Raw genomic sequence first — 21,801 nt, 5'->3', positions numbered from 1 at the left:
TGAAGCAGAGTGTGCACAAGGGTTCAAGCGCACCCTCGGCTCTGATGTAGCAGAGCCGAGGGTGCACAAGGGTTCAAGTGCACCCTCGGCTCTCCTACATCAGAGCCGAGGGTGCGCTTGAACCCTTGTGCAGCCTCGGCTCTGCTACATCAGAGCCGAGGGTGCGCTTGAACCCTTCTGCACACTCTGCCTCATCAAGCTAATAGAATGCATTGGCCAGCACTGATTGGCCAGAGTACGGAATTCGGCCAATCAGCGCTGGCCAATGCATCCCTATGGGAAAAAGTTTATCTCACAAAAATCACAATTACACACCCGATAGAGCCCCAAAAAGTTATTTTTAATAACATTCCCCCCTAAATAAAGGTTATCCCTAGCTATCCCTGCCTGTACAGCTATCCCTGTCTCATAGTCACAAAGTTCACATTCTCATATGACCCGGATTTGAAATCCACTATTCGTCTAAAATGGAGGTCACCTGATTTCGGCAGCCAATGACTTTTTCCAATTTTTTTCAATGCCCCCGGTGTCGTAGTTCCTGTCCCACCTCCCCTGCGCTGTTATTGGTGCAAAAAAGGCGCCAGGGAAGGTGGGAGGGGAATCGAATTTTGGTGCACTTTACCACGCGGTGTTCAATTCGATTCGAACATAGCGAACACCCTGATATCCGATCGAACATGTGTTCGATAGAACACTGTTCGCTCATCTCTATTGTCTGGCTCTTTCCTTCAACTTGAGACTTAGCAGTGTGAATCAGAGACAGTAGTATAGCTAGAGAGGGTCCATAGGTAGCATTTGCTACCAGGCCCTGGAGAATGATGGGTCCTAATAGCCTCTTAACAGTTTATACATAGCACTTGGTAAATATGAGCCATGTTATAGATTTTGCATTGGGGCCCAGGACATTCAAGTTACATCTTTGGTCAGGGATATGTTCTGAAACAACAGCATCTTTTGTTGCGAGGCCAGATATACTTTTTAGTTATACCATTTTGGGGAATGTCTGTTGCTTTGATCACTTTTTATTCACATTTTTATCAGAGGAAAACTAGCACAAAAATGGCGGTTCGGCAGTTTTGATTTTTTTTTCCCTACTATGGCGTTCACCATTTTGCGTCTTAACAGATCCCATATAAATTGTCTGTCAGTGAATTGTCAAAGTATTCCAGAGTATAATAAATGTGATGAAGAGAAGTCAGCTAGTGAGACTAATAAAAATGTAAACTGAATTTTAAGTTAATTTAAGAAAAACATTTTTTTATATGCTATAAAAATATGCAAACTTTTATGGTCCTGAATGCAGAGACACAATTTTTTTTTTCTGTAAACCTTGGCCATCCGAGAGTAGTAAAATAAGACAAATTGAAAATTGTTTTCCAGCTCTGATATTTTTAATAGCTAACTAAAATAAAGTATGTTAAACAGATTTCTTCATCTTTCTTCAGCGGATATAAAAAGAAAAAGTCTTCTTTCAACTGGCTAGCATGGTACCAGACTTAGGATAATAGACCTATTTGACTACTGGGAAAGCAGGTAGTCTGCTGTGACTACTGTGACTCTTGGAAAATATATAGGGTGCCTCTTATTTCTACTAGTGAATAGAGATGAGCGAACAGTGTTCTATCGAACTCATGTTCGATCGGATATTAGGCTGTTCGGCATGTTCGAATCGAATCGAACACCGCGTGGTAAAGTGCGCCATTACTCGATTCCCCTCCCACCTTCCCTGGCGCCTTTTTTGCTCCAATAACAGCGCAGGGTAGGTGGGACAGGAACTACGACACCGGTGACGTTGAAAAAAGTAGGCAAAACCCATTGGCTGCCGAAAACATGTGACCTCTAATTTAAAAGAACAGCGCCGCCCAGGTTCGCGTCATTCTGAGCTTGCAATTCACCGAGGACGGAGGTTTCCGTCCAGTTAGCTAGGGGTTAGATTCTGGGTAGGCAGGGACAGGCTAGGATAGGAAGGAGAAGACAACCACAACAGCTCTTGTAAGAGCTAAATTCCAGGGAGAAGCTTGTCAGTGTAACGTGGCACTGACGGGCTCAATCGCCGCAACCCAGCTTTCCCAGGATCCTGAATGGAATACACTGACAGTGTATTCCCGTATACCCGATATATACCCCCGATACCCGTTCCAACGGTGTGCCCCCCCACCTTCACCCCAGAAATACCCTGCAAGTCCCCTAGCAATAGAATTGGGGCTATATACACCCACTATTTTTGCTACTGCCATATAGTGCCATTGTCTCACTGGGAATTCAAAGAATATATTGGGCTTACATATAACTTCAATTCCAGGGAGAAGCTTGTCAATGTAACGTGGCACTGACGGGCTCAATCGCCGCAACCCAGCTTTCCCAGGATCCTGAATGGAACACACTGACAGTGTATTCCCGTATACCCCATATATACACCCCAAATCCCCGTTCCAACGGTGTGCCCCCCCACCTTCACCTCAGAAATACCCTGCAAGTCCCCTAGCAATAGAATTGGGGCTATATACACCCACTATTTTTGCTACTGGTATATAGTGCCATTGTCTGACTGGGAATTCAAAGAATATATTGGGGTTACGTGCACCCACAATTTTTGCTACTGGTATATAGTGCCATTGTCTCACTGGGAATTCAAAGAATATATTGGGGTTATGTGCACCCACAATTTTTGCTACTGGTATATAGTGCCATTGTCTGACTGGGAATTCAAAGAATATATTGGGGTTACAAATACCCTCATTTCTTGCTACTGGTATATAGTGCCATTGTCTGACTGGGAATTCAAAGAATATATTGGGGTTATAAATACCCTCATTTCTTGCTACTGGTATATAGTGCCATTGTCTGACTGGGAATTCAAAGAATATATTGGGGTTATAAATACCCTCATTTCTTGCTACTGGTATATAGTGCCATTGTCTGACTGGGAATTCAAAGAATATATTGGGGTTACAAATACCCTCATTTCTTGCTACTGCCATATAGTGCCAGTTTCTGACTGGTAATTCAAAGAATATATTGGGGTTATAAATACCCTCATTTCTTGCTACTGGTATATAGTGCCATTGTCTGACTGGGAATTCAAAGAATATATTGGGGTTACAAATACCCTCATTTCTTGCTACTGCCATATAGTGCCAGTTTCTGACTGGTAATTCAAAGAATATATTGGGGTTACGTGCACCCACAATTTTTGCTACTGGTATATAGTGCCATTGTCTGACTGGGAATTCAAAGAATATATTGGGGTTACAAATACCCTCATTTCTTGCTACTGCCATATAGTGCCAGTTTCTGACTGGTAATTCAAAGAATATATTGGGGTTATAAATACCCTCATTTCTTGCTACTGCCATATAGTGCCAGTTTCTGACTGGTAATTCAAAGAATATATTGGGGTTACGTGCACCCACAATTTTTGCTACTGGTATATAGTGCCATTGTCTGACTGGGAATTCAAAGAATATATTGGGGTTATAAATACCCTCATTTCTTGCTACTGGTATATAGTGCCATTGTCTGACTGGGAATTCAAAGAATATATTGGGGTTACAAATACCCTCATTTCTTGCTACTGGTATATAGTGCCATTGTCTGACTGGAAATTCAAAAAATATATTGGGGTTACAAATACCCTCATTTCTTGCTACTGGTATATAGTGCCATTGTCTGACTGGGAATTCAAAGAATATATTGGGGTTATAAATACCCTCATTTCTTGCTACTGGTATATAGTGCCATTGTCTGACTGGGAATTCAAAGAATATATTGGGGTTATAAATACCCTCATTTCTTGCTACTGCCATATAGTGCCAGTTTCTGACTGGTAATTCAAAGAATATATTGGGGTTACGTGCACCCACAATTTTTGCTACTGGTATATAGTGCCATTGTCTGACTGGGAATTCAAAGAATATATTGGGGTTATAAATACCCTCATTTCTTTCTACTGGTATATAGTGCCATTGTCTGACTGGGAATTCAAAGAATATATTGGGGTTATAAATACCCTCATTTCTTGCTACTGGTATATAGTGCCATTGTCTGACTGGGAATTCAAAGAATATATTGGGGTTACAAATACCCTCATTTCTTGCTACTGGTATATAGTGCCATTGTCTGACTGGGAATTCAAAGAATATATTGGGGTTACAAATACCCTCATTTCTTGCTACTGGTATATAGTGCCATTGTCTGACTGGGAATTCAAAGAATATATTGGGGTTATAAATACCCTCATTTCTTGCTACTGCCATATAGTGCCAGTTTCTGACTGGTAATTCAAAGAATATATTGGGGTTACGTGCACCCACAATTTTTGCTACTGGTATATAGTGCCATTGTCTGACTGGGAATTCAAAGAATATATTGGGGTTATAAATACCCTCATTTCTTGCTACTGGTATATAGTGCCATTGTCTGACTGGGAATTCAAAGAACATATTGGGGTTATAAATACCCTCATTTCTTGCTACTGGTATATAGTGCCATTGTCTGACTGGGAATTCAAAGAATATATTGGGGTTACGTGCACCCACAATTTTTGCTACTGGTATATAGTGCCAATTTCTAACTGGGAATTCAAAATGCGCAAGGCTCCCGGAAAGGGACGTGGACGAGGCCGTGGGCGAGGTCGGGGGAATGGTTCTGGGGAGCAAGGTAGCAGTGAAGCCACAGGGCGTCCTGTGCCTACTCCTGTGGGGCAGCAAGCATTGCGCCACTCCACAGTGCCAGGGTTGCTTGCCACATTAACTAAACTGCAGGGTACAAACCTTAGTAGGCCCGAGAACCAGGAACAGGTCTTGCAATGGCTGTCAGAGAACGCTTACAGCACATTGTCCAGCAGCCAGTCAGACTCTGCCTCCTCTCCTCCTATTACCCAACAGTTTTGTCCTCCTTCCTCCCAAAATTCCCAAGCTTCACAGAACAATAACCCCAACTGTCCCTGCTCCCCAGAGCTGTTCTCCGCTCCTTTCATTGTCCCTCAACCTGCCTCTCCACGTCACGATTCCACGAACCTAACAGAGGAGCATCTGTGTCCAGATGCTCAAACACTAGAGTCTCCTCCATCTCCGTTCGATTTGGTGGTGGATGACCAGCAACCCACCCTCATCGATGATGATGTGACGCAGTTGCCGTCAGGGCATCCAGTTGACCGGCGCATTGTGCGGGAGGAGGAGATGAGACAGGAGTTGGAAGAGGAAGTGGTGGATGATGAGGACACTGACCCGACCTGGACAGGGGGGATGTCAAGCGGGGAAAGTAGTGTGGATGTTGAGGCAGGTGCAGCACCAAAAAGGGTAGCTAGAGGCAGAGGCAGAGGTCAGCAGCTTAGGCGAAGCCAGGCCACACCCGGAATCTCCCAAGATGTTCCAGTTCGTACCCAGCCCCGAAAAACTCCCACCTCGAGGGCAGGTTTCTCGAAGGTGTGGAGTTTTTTCAAGGAATGCGCCGAGGACAGATATAGTGTTGTCTGCACAATTTGCCTCTCGAAATTGATTAGGGGCTCTGAGAAGAGCAACCTGTCCACCACTTCAATGCGCCGTCATTTGGAATCCAAGCACTGGAATCAGTGGCAGGCAGCAACGGCAGGACAAAGGCCGCCTGCCGTTCACGCCACTGCCACTGCCTCTGCCACTGCCTCTGCCTCTGCCACTGCCACTGCTGACTGTGCTGGCGATGCACTCCAGAGGACGAGCCAGGACACCACTTCATCTGCCTCCGCCACTTTGTTGACTTCTCCCTCATCCTCCCCTGTTCCTGTCTTATCTCCTTCTCCTGCACCATCAAAGGCACCATCAGGCGTTTCTTTACAACAACCCACCATCTCTCAGACATTGGAGCGGCGGCAGAAATACACTGCTAACCACCCACACGCGCAAGCCTTGAACGCCAACATCGCTAAACTGCTGGCCCAGGAGATGTTGGCGTTCCGGCTTGTTGAAACTCCCGCCTTCCTGGACCTGATGGCAACTGCGGCACCTCGCTATGCCGTCCCTAGCCGTCACTACTTCTCCCGGTGTGCCGTCCCCGCCTTGCACCAGCACGTGTCACTCAGCATCAGGCGGGCCCTTAGTTCCGCGCTTTGCACAAAGGTCCACTTGACCACCGACGCGTGGACAAGTGCATGCGGACAGGGACGCTACATTTCACTGACGGCACACTGGGTGAATGTAGTTGAGGCTGGGACTGCTTCCCAAACTGGCCCGGTGTACCTCGTCTCCCCGCCTAACATTCCTGGCAGGGACACGAGAAGAACACCCCCTCCTCCTCCTCCTCTACCGCCTCCTCCTCCGCCACCGCCTCCTCCTCCGCCACCGCCTCCTCCTCCGCTGTTAGATTGACCCCAGCTACGAGTTGGAAACGTTGCAGCACTGGCGTTGGTAGACGTCAGCAGGCTGTGCTGAAGCTGATCAGCTTGGGGGACAGACAGCACACTGCCTCCGAGGTGAGGGATGCCCTCCTCGATGAGACGGCAATATGGTTTGAGCCGCTGCACCTGGGCCCAGGCATGGTCGTTTGTGATAACGGCCGGAACCTGGTAGCAGCTCTGGAGCTTGCCGGACTCCAACATGTTCCATGCCTGGCCCACGTCTTCAACCTAGTGGTGCAACGTTTCCTAAAGAGCTACCCCAATGTTCCAGAGCTACTGGTGAAAGTGCGGCGCATGTGCGCCCACTTTCGCAAGTCGACAGTAGCCGCTGCTAGCTTAAAATCTCTCCAGCAACGCCTGCATGTGCCACAACACCGGCTTTTGTGCGACGTCCCCACACGCTGGAACTCAACGTTTCAGATGTTGAATAGAGTGGTTGAGCAGCAGAGACCTTTGATGGAATACCAGCTACAAAACCCTAGGGTGCCACAAAGTCAGCTGCCTCAGTTTCACATCCATGAGTGGCCATGGATGAGAGACCTTTGTGACATCCTACGGGTCTTTGAGGAGTCCACAAGGAGGGTGAGCTCTGAGGATGCGATGGTGAGCCTTACAATCCCGCTCTTGTGTGTTCTGAGAGAATCCCTGATTGACATCAGGGATAACTCAGATCACACAGAGGAGTTAGGGATAGCATCCGATCCGTCACAGCTGGAGAGTAGGTCCACACATCTGTCCGCTTCACTGCGTTTAATGGAGGAGGAGGAGGAGGAGGAAGAAGAGTTGTCCGATGATGTGATGGTGATACAGGAGGCTTCCGGGCAACTTCGAATCGTCCCATTGTTGCAGCACGGATGGGTAGACATGGAGGATGAGGAGGAAATGGAGATTGAACTTTCCGGTGGGGCCAGAGGAGTCATGCCAACTAACACTGTGGCAGACATGGCTGAGTTCATGTTGGGGTGCTTTACAACCGACAAGCGTATTGTCAAAATCATGGAGGACAACCAGTACTGGATCTTTGCTATCCTTGACCCCCGGTATAAAAACAACATCTCGTCTTTTATTCCGGTAGAGGGGAGGGCCAATCGCATCAATGCTTGCCACAGGAAATTGGTGCAGAATATGATGGAGATGTTTCCAGCATGTGACGTTGGCGGCAGGGAGGGCAGTTCCTCCAGTAGGCAACCAAGTTCTCACCGGTCCACACAAACGAGGGGCACACTGTCTAAGGTCTGGGACACCTTGATGGCACCCCCTCGCCAAAGTGCCGCCACGGAGGGTCCTAGTGTCACCAGGCGTGAGAAGTATAGGTGCATGTTGCGGGAATACCTTTCCGACCACAGCCCTGTCCTCTCCGACCCCTCTGCGCCCTACACGTATTGGGTGTCGAAGTTGGACCTGTGGCTTGAACTTGCCCTATATGCCTTGGAGGTGCTGTCCTGTCCTGCCGCCAGCGTCCTATCTGAGAGGGTGTTCAGTGCAGCTGGTGGCATCATCACTGACAAGCGCACCCATCTGTCAGCTGAGAGTGCCGGCTCACTTTGATAAAAATGAACCACCACTGGATAGAGCCTTCATTTTTGTGCCCACCTGTGTAAAGCACCCCAACATGAAACTCCATGTCTGTACTCAACCTCTCCAATTCCTCCGCATCCTCATACTCATCCACCATAAGCGTTGCACAATTCTGCTAATACTAGGCTCCCTCCACCCTGATTTCCCCCAACTCTGCTGGTTAGAGGCTCCCTCCACCCTGATTTCCCCCAACTCTGCTGGTTAGAGGCTCCCTCCACCCTGCTTTCCCACAACTCTGCTGGTTAGAGGCTCCCTCCACCCTGCTTTCCCACAACTCTGCTGGTTAGAGGCTCCCTCCACCCTGCTTTCCCACAACTCTGCTGGTTAGAGGCTCCCTCCACCCTGATTTCCACCAACTCTGCTGGTTAGAGGCTCCCTCCACCCTGCTTTCCCACAACTCTGCTGGTTAGAGGCTCCCTCCACCATGAATTGGTCCAAACTGGGCAGTTTAGAGGCTCCCTCCACCATGAATTGGTCCAAACTGGGCTGTTTAGAGGCTCCCTCCACCATGAATTTGCCCAAACTGGGCTGTTTAGAGGCTCCCTCCACCATGAATTTGCCCAAACTGGGCTGTTTAGAGGCTCCCTCCACCATGAATTTGCCCAAACTGGGCTGTTTAGAGGCTCCCTCCACCATGAATTGGTCCAAACTGGGGTTTTTAGAGGCTCCCTCCACCATGAATTGGTCCAAACTGGGGTTTTTAGAGGCTTCCTCCACCATGAATTGGTCCAAACTGGGGTTTTTAGAGGCTCCCTCCACCATGAATTGGTCCAAACTGGGCTGGTTAGAGGCTCCCTCCACCATGAATTTGCCCAAACTGGGCTGTTTAGAGGCTCCCTCCACCATGAATTTGCCCAAACTGGGCTGTTTAGAGGCTCCCTCCACCATGAATTGGTCCAAACTGGGGTTTTTAGAGGCTCCCTCCACCATGAATTGGTCCAAACTGGGCTGTTTAGAGGCTCCCTCCACCATGAATTGGTCCAAACTGGAGTTTTTAGAGGCTCCCTCCACCATGAATTGGTCCAAACTGGGCTGTTTAGAGGCTCCCTCCACCATGAATTGGTCCAAACTGGGGTTTTTAGAGGCTCCCTCCACCATGAATTGGTCCAAACTGGGCTGGTTAGAGGCTCCCTCCACCATGAATTTGCCCAAACTGGGCTGTTTAGAGGCTCCCTCCACCATGAATTTGCCCAAACTGGGCTGTTTAGAGGCTCCCTCCACCATGAATTGGTCCAAACTGGGGTTTTTAGAGGCTCCCTCCACCATGAATTGGTCCAAACTGGGCTGGTTAGAGGCTCCCTCCACCATGAATTTGCCCAAACTGGGCTGTTTAGAGGCTCCCTCCACCATGAATTGGTCCAAACTGGGGGTTTTAGAGGCTCCCTCCACCATGAATTGGTCCAAACTGGGGTTTTTAGAGGCTCCCTCCACCATGAATTGGTCCAAACTGGGGTTTTTAGACGCTCCCTCCACCATGAATTGGTCCAAACTGGGCTGGTTAGAGGCTCCCTCCACCATGAATTTGCCCAAACTGGGCTGTTTAGAGGCTCCCTCCACCATGAATTTGCCCAAACTGGGCTGTTTAGAGGCTCCCTCCACCATGAATTGGTCCAAACTGGGGTTTTTAGAGGCTCCCTCCACCATGAATTGGTCCAAACTGGGGTTTTTAGAGGCTCCCTCCACCATGAATTTGCCCAAACTGGGCTGTTTAGAGGCTCCCTCCACCATGAATTGGTCCAAACTGGGGTTTTTAGATGCTCCCTCCACCATGAATTGGTCCAAACTGGGCTGGTTAGAGGCTCCCTCCACCATGAATTTGCCCAAACTGGGCTGTTTAGAGGCTCCCTCCACCATGAATTTGCCCAAACTGGGCTGTTTAGAGGCTCCCTCCACCATGAATTGGTCCAAACTGGGGTTTTTAGAGGCTCCCTCCACCATGAATTGGTCCAAACTGGGGTTTTTAGAGGCTCCCTCCACCATGAATTTGCCCAAACTGGGCTGTTTAGAGGCTCCCTCCACCATGAATTGGTCCAAACTGGGGTTTTTAGATGCTCCCTCCACCATGAATTGGTCCAAACTGGGCTGGTTAGAGGCTCCCTCCACCATGAATTTGCCCAAACTGGGCTGTTTAGAGGCTCCCTCCACCATGAATTTGCCCAAACTGGGCTGTTTAGAGGCTCCCTCCACCATGAATTGGTCCAAACTGGGGTTTTTAGAGGCTCCCTCCACCATGAATTGGTCCAAACTGGGCTGTTTAGAGGCTCCCTCCACCATGAATTGGTCCAAACTGGGGTTTTTAGAGGCTCCCTCCACCATGAATTGGTCCAAACTGGGGTTTTTAGAGGCTCCCTCCACCATGAATTGGTCCAAACTAGGGTTTTTATAGGCTCCCTCCACCATGAATTGGTCCAAACTGGGGTTTTTAGAGGCTCCCTCCACCTTGAATTTGCCCCAACTCTGCTGGTTAGAGGCTCAATCCACCCTGATTTTCAAAACAAATGTTGGTGCCAACCTCAACTTACTACAAGGGCCAAATTCACTGCTGGTGACAAGCTCTCCTCACTGCAAGTGCCAAATACACATGTTTCAAGGTGTTTTCCTACTGTCAGAGAGGTGGTATTGAGTGTGTAAAGTGTGTAGTTGTTAGGCAGTGATGTTGGGGTAATAGAGGGTCTTTGGTGTGTTAGATGCCCCCAGACATGCTTCCCCTGCTGTCCCAGTGTCATTCCAGAGGTGTTGGCATCATTTCCTGGGGTGTCATAGTGGACTTGGTGACCCTCCAGACACGGATTTGGGTTTCCCCCTTAACGAGTATCTGTTCCCCATAGACTATAATGGGGTTCGAAACCCGTTCGAACACACGAATATTGAGCGGCTGTTCGAATCGAATTTCGAACCTCGAACATTTTAGTGTTCGCTCATCTCTACTAGTGAACAGGGAATGAGTATCTTCTATGTCTGGTATGGAACCGTGGGTAACCTGATCTGAAAACTTTTGGAAATGTAGGGAAGCGTGAGTAGCACAACTTTACTATTAGAGATATCGGGAGCACACTACTTCACCAATAAGGGTATATTGAAGGGTTTTTTTTCAAACCTCAGGATAGGCCTTCAATATCTGATAGACATGGGGTCCAGTTACCATATCAATCAGTTGTTTAGGACTGCTGCTCAGTAATATGCAGTATGCAGAGCCATAAACAGCTGGCTCTGCGCATTGTATAGTAGCCATGTAAGGGCTCATTCACACGGAGTAAACGCGGCGTGCAATGCGCCGCATTTACGGGACGTTTGCGCCGCGATTTTGACGGTGCATTTTTGTGGTCGCGTTAACGCCCGCTGTCCCGTAAATGCGGTGCATTGCGCGCCGCGTTTATTCCATGTGTATGAGCCCTAACATTATTGTAACTCACCTTCCCTTGAAATAATTTGCAGCAAATGTGTAACAGGGTGTTCAGACTTGCGCCCATGTCCGCCCACCAGGTCTCTGTCCTATTCCCTGGGAAAACTGGACAGGGAACAGCTTCCCGGAGGTCAGTTTGAAAACCCACCCATCACTACACAGCGTGGGGTCCAACAATTTTTGGACTACATGCTGTGTAGTGAATAGGATCGTTTTTAAAATCCAATCTCTGAATGATCGGAAATTGGATTTTAAAAACGATCCTGAAATGTCAAGATCGGCTCAACCCTAAGTGCTGGCCGATGTAGCAGTGTCCAATATAGCATCAGTAGAGCTGAGTGTGTAGCAGGTTCAGCTCTGCTTCATATCGGCATAGGAATGTATTGACCAGCGTTAATTAGCCGAATGCCGTACTTCTGTATGGCATTCGGCCAATCAACGCTGGTCAATGCATTCCTATGGGAAAAAGTCATCTTGCGCATATCTCAAGCTGACAGGGATCCCGACGAGATGGAGCCCCAAAGAGCTGGGTGAGTAACATTCCCCCCTAAATAAAGGTTATCCCTAGCTAACCCTGCCTGTACATCTATCCCTGTCTCACAGTCACATAGTTCACAGTCCCAAATTAGTTGAATGTTAAATCCACCATTCGTCTAAATTGGAGGTCACCTGATTTATGCAGCCAATTACTTTTTCTGATTTTTTTTCAATGCCTCCATTATCGTAGTTCCTGTCTCACCTCCCCTGCGCCGTTAATGGTGCAAAAAACGCGCCAGGGAAGGTGGGAGGGGATATGAATTTTTACTGCGTTTGCCTCATGGTATTCAATTGTAATCGAATACCTCGAACGGCCTGATATTCGATCGAATATGTATTCGATCGAACAGTGTTCGCTCATCTCTAAATATAAAGCTTTTTTATTTTTATTGCAGGCACAGATGGCTTTATAACAGGGTGATTTGGGACACTAAAGCCCCTGGTCCATACGGACCTATGGGTGGTTTAGTGTCCCAAATCATCCTGACATATTCCCTTTACGTGACTGCGTTTGAGCTAGTTGCAGAACTACATGTGTTGACATCTGTGCAGTCATAAGGGTCCAGCTTACCCTGATCACACATTGGTGACCTTACCTATCAGTGATTGACAAGTATCCCTTTGTGCACAGTTATACATGAATAGCTGCCATAGGACCAAGCCCGTGACTAGATGACTGTTTCTAACCATAGCACAGATATCCTATAATCATGCTCTCTGCAGGTTGCACCACATTTTCCATGTGAGTTCTATTTTCATCAGACATTTATGACACGATATGCCATCAATGTCTGATCCATGCAGATCCACACTTATCTCCAAATTGGAGGACCCTCATTAAGCTGCTATGGTGGTCACAGTGAATGGACAGTTGGCCACTCATCCATGCCTCTCTCCATTTACTTCTATTGTAGTTCTGAGAACAGTTCATGCATATCTCCAATTTTTTAACATCTTCACATATATGTACAAGGAAGTATAAGAAGCTTTGTAAAATATCTTACTAAAGAAGTATGATTCCTTTTCCACTTATTAGGCTGCTCTCCTCATCCTTATATATATAGAGTCACATAAGTCTATGGAGAGGGGAGGGGAAGGAGGAGGCTGCTGTTGGCTAGTTAAGTGATTTACTGCTTCATACTCCACAGCAGTAGAGTCTTATATTAAAACATAGCAGTGATAAAATAACTCCCTATTTGAGCATCTTTTCCAGCAGCCTTCTCCTCCCCTTTCCCTCTCCATAGTTTTCTATGTAAAACGTAGCACAGTCTGATAAGTGGAGAAGGAAACATATTTCTTACATATGATATATTGCAAAGTTTCTAATATCCATCTTCACTATTCATTCAGGAAAGGTTGTTTTATAATTGGAGGCATGCTTTTAGCGGATGCTCTCTGTTTTTTTCACAACTCTAATAGAAGTGAATGGAGGGAGTTGTACATGTGCATCCACCTTCCCATTCACAGCGGTGTCAGTCTTAGAGGTGGGATCCAACCGTTATCAGACATGATATGCCATAAATATCTGAGATGAGAATATCCCTTTAAAGCTTGCTTTCATCTTTATCATGTAGCAATGTTTGTATATATGATTTGGTACAGGATTAGTTCACCAGGCCAGCCACATGGATATCTATTCCACAAAGAAAACTAGTGACAAGTCCTGCCAAGGTGACTGGAATAATGATCAATAATACAATGAGCATTAATTATTGCACAATATTACATTTTTAATTTCCATCATTGTGTACATATTTAACTGAGTTTATTACTGCCGGGCAGCACAGTTCTGTTCCCTGGAGGCACTCCACATACTTAAAATGGCAATAAAACAGTAGGGAAGAATACATCTACATTATTTTAACTTGTTTAGTCCTCTTCCCATGAGACAAGCAAATACTGTCATCACCATCTTAGGTTTTACTTCTACTAAATCATCAGGCAGGGCATATATTCTGGCTCCGATCTTTCTGGCGATGGAAATGGCATACCTTTAAGAAAAAGGGGTAAAAATGTTACAGCGGTGCGGTTATTAGAAAATCCATGGATATAAATAGGGTCAGTGTGATTAGAAGTCAATAGAATATGCAATGAGATGATGATGTTACTCAATTCTAGAGCTGGCGATATACTGTATGTGGCTTGTTTATTACATTACATACATATATATTCATTGGTGGAACAAATAGGCCCACTGAGGCTCTGTCGATGGCCATGAAGGGATATACCATAGAAACTATTCTCTAGCTCCTTCTCCCTCTTCCTCCTATCTTCTCTATAGACTTTATGGGCAGCATGCGACTTGATCACACAGAGCTGTCTACTCTCTAGAAATGAATTTGCTTTGTGAATTCAGTATATGTAATCAGTGCAGGAGGCAGGGGAGCAGGAAAGGAGTCTGGAAAGTGGAAAAGATAGCATTATTCTCTAATAAGATACTGTGGGGAATCGCTCGGGTAGATGCTTGTAGCAGTGCAGGAAACAGGGACACAGAAACTGGATTGCACACAAGTTCAGGCTTTATTCACATGTGACTCATATACTGCTTTTGCAAAGCCACAGGATAAGTCAAACAAAATCCTTCTCGGCTGAGAAACTAACTTAAACGTAAGGAAACTTTTCCCTGACTATACAAGAGACTGGCTACCAGTCTCCCATCTTGGCAATAACAACAGGTGGCACAGTACCTGCTTTAGAGGTCTGGTCTGGACAGTTCAACTCTGTCAGTGTGGTGCCACCCTGCTAGTCTTCACACTCAGACTGTTATTAGGGCCTGATTAGTCAGCTGACCTCCCTGGTGTGAGTCTTTACCAAACACCCTTTAGCTGCCTGGCTGGGACATACCTGTCTTCCCAGACAACACCCTTCACTCTCTCACAATACATTCCAAAGTTTCTTATCCTTGCTTGTACTATTTATTTATAGAAAATTGATTATAATCAGAGGTACAATGCTATGCTGCGTTATTCTGTCTATAAGGCTCTATCCATATTGACCCATTAGTTTCTATGGTGCCATAAAGTCTGGGGCATAAAACTTAGGACAGGTCATATTCTTGTCCGGTTTTGAGGTTGTGTTTCTGTAGCCCCCATTCATGGAAGCATGCAGAAGGGCAAAGCGCCTTAAAGAGGTTGCCCAGGCATTTCTTTTAATGTGCACATGTAGGGTCAAGCAGGGCTCGTGTCAAACCAATAAGGTACAAAACGACTAAGGTACATACGGTACCGAAACACGTCAGCCCTGGCGTTTTTCCACACCCATGTGAGTCAAATATTATTATATATGTCATGTATTTTTTTTAAAAAAAAATTTTTGTACATGTTTTTTTTTTTTTTTTAAATCTATGAAGAATAAAGCAAAGTCGATTTTTATGCTATTTGAGATTGCTGGTTTTCCTTGGAAGAAATTCCTTTTAACCTTTGATTACTTTTAATGCCTAGACAACCAGGGGAGGTGAAAAAATAAAAAAAAATCATACTCATCTGTCTCACTCTGTCCTTTTGCTTCGGTGTCTTCTCAAAGTGAAACTGTTCACTGGCTGTGACATCATGAAATCCTTCTGCTGAAGCCACTGATCAGGAAGAGACCCATGATGTCACAGGTAGTGATATAACTTGCCATTTGCTGAGACGCTGATTGGCCTCAGCAGTCACGTGGGCTGGGACTTTCACCACACATCAGCATGGGAGTGAGAAGACTGGACTGCGCAGGGAGACACCGGAACTTCCGGGGAAAGTATGAATGTTTGAAAAAAATTTTCACTGCCCCTGGCCTACCGAGAACTTAAACAGGTTGTCCATTTTTGTCTGGAAAACCCCTTTAAGGTATGTTCACATGTAAGAATTTAGTGCCGATTTCAGGCGGATTCTGCCTCAAAACCCATTCCAAATTCCATAATGAGTTTGAAAAAAATAAGCGTCCTTACTCTTCCAGTGGATTCCACAGCTTATTCAGCCACAGAACCCATGGAATGAGCCTCAAGCTGATTAACCCCATTGTATCTGAGGCTAATCAGCAAAGCTCTGCTTTAGCTTTCTGCCCCAGAATACAGAGGGTCAGAACGTGCCTGCCTTAAAGACTTTTAATATGTGAACAGGACCTTACTATAATGGAGAACATAAATAGTTAATAAAACAGACATGTCAGGAGAGCTGACAAAGGTTATATGCTCAGAAAACCTTACAGGATTACTCCAAATGCACATCTTCATACTCTAATACTTCATCTTATATGGGTAGTCGCTTACTGTACAGTCACAGAATACCAGTGTGACTTATTCATGATTTATTCTATGCAGTTATAATTTAACAATTCATGAAGGAAATGATTGTGCATTCTTTTATTATACACTTTCTTAGTGATCTCTTTATGGAGTGTTACTCAATGAAATCATAAAGGAGCAAATAAATGGTTCTGGTCACTCACTTTGCATTGTTCATTTTGTCTGCATCGGAAAGATTTTCTCTTTTCACCATCTCTGGTTTGACAACTTTAGGAGCAATGGCATCAATTAAGTCGAGCACAGGAAGGCTTGTGCTAATGGCCTTATCCTGAAAGGGAAAGGTTAACATGGCATTAACTATTAACATGTTTTATAGACGTGTCACTATAGAAAGTGTCTTTAATGGATTTGTGTGAGTGTTAACGTTACGGTTATTTACTTAATTCTGCAAAATTACTGCTCAGGATTTTCCACTTCTGTTCTTCAATTAAACACATGAGTCATCATTATATAACGGCATTAAATAATACAATATACAGCGCAAAGCTCAGTGACAGAGGCTACAGTGGAGTAATACTGTATAGAGCAAAGGTCTCCAATGGCGGGCCGCAGACCAGTACGAGGCTGTGGATCACTTGGTACTGGGCTGGCCTGGTTACTGGGGACCTCTGTAGGTTGCTAGGTGTTGGCTGATGCTCCTATGCTGCGTGTAATACACAGCATAGGAGCATTGTACGACTCCTGGTAAGTGTCCACAGGACCCATATTTGAGACTGATCTGCTGGTGTAGCCTTCCCTACTAGTGCAGTAATGTAATAATTAAATATGCACTTTGTTGTGTTTTCTTATGAGCGGCCCAATTTCCCCAACTCTGCCTCGCCACCGACAATCCCGTTAAACTCTGCCACCGTCGGGACACAGGTTGAGGGCTGCTGGTATAGAGGCATGGCTATGACATATGGACATCGTAAGACCATAATCTAACAGTAGGTGTAAAAGTATAACTCAAAGCTTCTGGGCCCCATTGAAAAATATGTAACAAGGTCCCCTACATAACAAATATTCTATAATATATATGTGACTGAGGGCCTGTTTAATTTCCTGAGGCACAAGGGCCTGGGTGGCGTGCAACCTCGTACCCCCCAACCATTGCTACCTACTGCAGTTCCACCTCTAACACAGAATATATAACATCACCATTTTTTTTAGGTGTTTTTCCTCTTTTAGTTCATTTTTGCAAGGCAACAGAAAAAAATGTTGTGTAACTGTAAAAAGTCAACTGTTGTCAGATCTACTCTGATAATCGCTAAACATTTATTACTTTAATTGGATTGTCCAACTATAACAACTTATCACCATTCCACAGGGTAGGTTATAAGGGTCTGATTACTGTGAATATCAATGCTGGAAATCCCAAGGATCACAAGAATGGGGTTCTTTTGTATTTTCCCCATTATAAGCCATGGTCATGTTTGTAATGGAGTGATGAAGACAGCTGAGTATAGCGTCTGGCTGTCTCCATCAGTCCCACAGACATGAATGGCGCTAAAGCATGGATGCACAACTGCTGTTCTATTTAACTAGCTGGGGGTTCACTAACATCTTAATGGGTCATTCTCACCTCCGGAATTCTATCTATCTACAGAACTCCATCCTCACCCAATGAGAAGCCATCTTGCTGTCACCTCCAAGCAGAAAATGAATGGAGAGATATGGTAGCGCACATGTGCACAAGTCTAACCATTCTCTTCTATATGAGTTAGCTTAGCATGCTCGAGGTAGTTTCCACATCTATAACATCTTCGGCATATCCTATGAATAGGCCATAAATTTGTAAGATGTTTTTCCCAATGAATTTAAATTGGAAAAAATGGGGTTATGTAAAATAAAAGTCAATTACTTTTTCCATAAATATTTACTTAAAAAGAAAACTGGTGGGTAAATTTGGGACGCTAAATCACCAGCAGATATTTATGGAACTGTGCTTTAGTGTCCTAAGTGTCCCTATAGGAAAAGAGAGATTCATCTGATTCATATCTGAGTATAAATACTTAAAAAATCCCATAAAAAGACTGGCTTCTAACTACTTATTGGGAAAATGGCAGTAAACAATACATGTAGGCGTTCTTTTCAACTTTTTGCTTTATGGTCCCTGCAGGACATACTCTGAGCACTGAGCATACTCTAAAGCAGTATAGGTTAAACATTCCTATAATCTAAAAGCTTGCACAGTTGGAATCTTTTTCATTTACATGGTAAACTAAGTTTTCCTTTACTGAAGTCCACAAACCCTCATTACCTTGAAGCTGGTGATGAATGTGGTCTTGCCTGCATTACGTAGTGTTTCATTTACCCACTTTATAATAGTTCTGTCATCAATCTTCGCACCCTCTCCAAGATCTGATAGTACATTTAATGTATACCTAGTAAAGGGACGTCTCAGAGTTAGGAAAATAAATGGCTACAACAGGCTATTCATACAACCATTCTCCCATTGTGGCAGAGTACCAAGGAAAACAAATCCTGTCCAGTTTGTCCATTCATAATGCTTGCATTTGCGTCAAGGGTTCCAAAGCTGATGGATGCATGCTGAATCTGCTTTTAATAACTTTAATGGAAATTTTTATGTTTTATTAAATAGTGTATATTAATGGAATGGGTGCCATCAAACATGTTTCCAATTAAATAAATAGTAATATTAAGTAAATAGATTCTTAGATTTTTTCTTTTTTCTTACTAGTAACATACCCTAAAGACGACAATAAAATAATGTAGAAAAATATGTTTACATTAAGGCTGCATTCACACGGAGTAAACGCTGGCGTTTTTTGTGTGTTTTTTGCACATAGCGCCGCGTTTACGCTGCGTAGCGTCGCGTTAACGCCGCGTATACGCCGCGTTAACGCCGCGCTATTTAGCGGTGGCGTTGCCCGGCGTTAACGCGGCGTATACGCGGCGTTAACGCGACGCTACGCGGCGTAAACGCGGCGCTATGTGCAAAAAACACACAAAAGACGCCAGCGTTTACTCCGTGTGAATGCAGCCGGATAGTAAAGGAGGAGGAATAGTGTTCATCCATCTGCATCTGTTAGGGGATCTGCAGTTTTGTACTGTTCTATACAGTGGATTTAGGGAAACTAAACTTCAATTCTTCAATAAAAGAGAAGCATAAAATACTGTATTACATTGTAGCGACCTATGTAAACTAACATAGACTGGAAGCAGTAATAGTGATGATACCAGGAAACTGAAATACATGGAATTGTGTCCATCCAATTTGATAGAGGACAGTCTAACCGCATACAACATATATAAAAAAATATATAAATATATAAAAACCTACGGTGATTTTTTTTTAAACTTGAGCAACACATATCAAGATATATTGAGTTAAAGGTGGATTCATGTCACAAGTTAACCTATATCCACAAGATAGTAGGCAACTTGCTGATCTTTGGGGGTTCAACCACTGATCACGAGAACTGGTGTGTTTTACACTCAGTCTGAATGGAGGGGCAGGTCAGAATCTCGCTCCATCACTCCTTTTATTTCAATGGGAACCCTGGGTAAAAAGGCACATTGCTCTAAGGGTAAGTTCAGACTGAGTTGTTTGGTCTAGAACCTGAGGCAGAGACAGCCTCAGGTTCCGGACCAAAAACCGGGTAGTCGCAACTGAAAGCCGGTGCACTGCACCGGCATCCAGCCGCACACTGGAAATATAAAAAAATGGAGGTTTAGTAAACTGTGTGAAATAAAAATATCTTTGCTGCTGATAGCAGCCAAACATAATACAGCTTTCGTTTCAAATCCTAGTGTTAAATAACAGAAGCTGCATTATGATGAGTGCTATGACACATAAGGGAATGTAGGTCCTTCTAATTTCTTCAATAGCATGGCTTCCTTATAGAATGTTATGTACTTACCGCCTCATTAGCTGCCAGACTAGCGCCAATGTGAGTGTGCGGTTCCCTTCATGTAGATTACTTCCACATATACCAACTAAGGAGAATCTTGCTTTGTTCTTTCCCAGCTCTACAGCATAATTACAGTTCTCTATCTAGAAATATAAATACATATATAAGTAGCAGCTAATAGTATGCAATGTATACATCCATCCGAAATATCTACTAATATCTAATAGCTACTCTACTTTTGGCAGTTATAAGCAAAATAAAAGTCCCTATGTATGACAGTAACATGACAGTGACTGTGGTATACAAGCTTTACATGGTCAGTACTCATCTGACCGATACTACAGTATAACAGCAAACAGCTACCATCATATAAACTTGGTAGGTTTCAGTGTGGTATGATAGGTGGTAAAAATATATACTGTAGTCAGTACAAACATTAGTACAAAGAGGTCTCATCTCTGGACTCTATGTTCAGAATGAGGATCATCCGCACGATTACCCCAGTGCATTCTTAAGGGTAAATAGTATATTTTAAGACTGCGCCATAAATGTCTCAACATGACTGGCACTGAGGCCTGGGCAAGGACCTAGAACTGCTCAATATCAATAGATTTGCTTCCATGACCCAGAACAAGGGCCTTTTCTCTGTTGTTATGATTAAGTAACCTGGCAATGACTTCGCCCTCTGCGGCTCACAGCTGATCTATAGTTCGCTCTGGCACCATATCTTCACTCCAGGCAGCGCTACTTGGTGGGCCCCATTCCCCTCGGACCCTCTGGGGTTTTCAGTTACTACATCTTGTTTGCTTCCTCTACCGACCGGACTCTCACTCTACAACACTGATTTTACTGATTATACTTCTTCTGACATACCCAGGAGAAAGCCCTCATCCTCCAGAGCTCCCAGAAAGCTCTCTGAATTTTTTTCACAATCTCAAGCGGAACAGCCGTCTTTTCCCCTGCAGAGGCTTTGCCGCCAGCCCGAGAGTTGTTTTAGCCAGATATGGCTGACAATCGACCTTCTACTGCTCGTCGTCTGTCAGCAGACGGGGGAAAGCAGGGTCCAAGCATGTCCCCTCAAGGGTCACCGAATAGCAAAGGCCCGGCCCGTAAAAAACAACCAGGCTATGATTCCTGCACTATGGCTGGGACTGCAATTTCGCGCATGCGCAGTACGTTCGGCAATCTTCGCCGAACAGAGCGTACTGCGCAGGCGTGCGACAGGACGCTGAAGAAGCAAGGGGAGGATACCCAAGACCATAGAGGCGGCGCTGCGGTCGGTTTTCGAGCTGCAATGGGGACGCCCCCATCGCTGCGAGAGAACTCATTAGCATACCGGCACAAACCGGTATTTTGAACGAACGGCGCGGCGGAGAGCACTTCTAAAGGTAGGAGACGAATAGCCTTTCTAAAGGCTATTCCGACGTGTTAACTAGAAAAAAATGTGTTTTAGTGGTAGAATGCCTTTAAGAAGTTGCTGCCCCATCTATCTGAATTGGACCTTACCCTGGACAGGACTCACCGTATCCCCAAGGCAGGTTCTGCACCTGCTGAAGCTCCAAGAGATGTCTTAACGAGAGTCCATTTCTATCATGTTAAGGATTCCATCCTCACAGAGGCTTGAAAATTTGGTACCCTCCTCACGCCTTTTTCAAGCTACTATGTAAGCTACTATGCAAGCTCGGTGTGACCTTGCGCCCATCACCAGGATCCTTAGAGAACATGGCCTCAGATATTGTTGTGGATTTCTGACCAAGCTCCTGATACCTCGCAA

At 45.1% G+C, this 21,801-nt stretch overlaps 1 protein-coding gene across 1 annotated transcript in view; it reads right to left on the bottom strand.

Annotated features, from left to right (window-relative positions):
• Window positions 1–13,640: 13,640 nt before the first annotated feature.
• The window catches only part of PLS1 (plastin 1), a 72,846-nt gene continuing 64,685 nt past the window's right edge, over window positions 13,641–21,801 (bottom strand). The window contains exons 13-16 of the mRNA XM_075268849.1: window positions 20,037–20,170; window positions 18,413–18,536; window positions 16,317–16,441; window positions 13,641–13,882 (exon numbers count right to left, since the gene is read on the bottom strand). Coding sequence (XP_075124950.1) covers window positions 13,747–13,882; window positions 16,317–16,441; window positions 18,413–18,536; window positions 20,037–20,170 — 519 coding nt within the window. The 3' untranslated portion in view covers window positions 13,641–13,746. The remainder of the gene's footprint in view (window positions 13,883–16,316; window positions 16,442–18,412; window positions 18,537–20,036; window positions 20,171–21,801) is intronic.

The sequence above is a fragment of the Leptodactylus fuscus genome, chromosome 3 (assembly GCF_031893055.1).
Source record: "Leptodactylus fuscus isolate aLepFus1 chromosome 3, aLepFus1.hap2, whole genome shotgun sequence".
Lineage (NCBI taxonomy): Eukaryota > Metazoa > Chordata > Amphibia > Anura > Leptodactylidae > Leptodactylus > Leptodactylus fuscus.
This window is presented reverse-complemented; position numbering and strand designations above follow the sequence as displayed.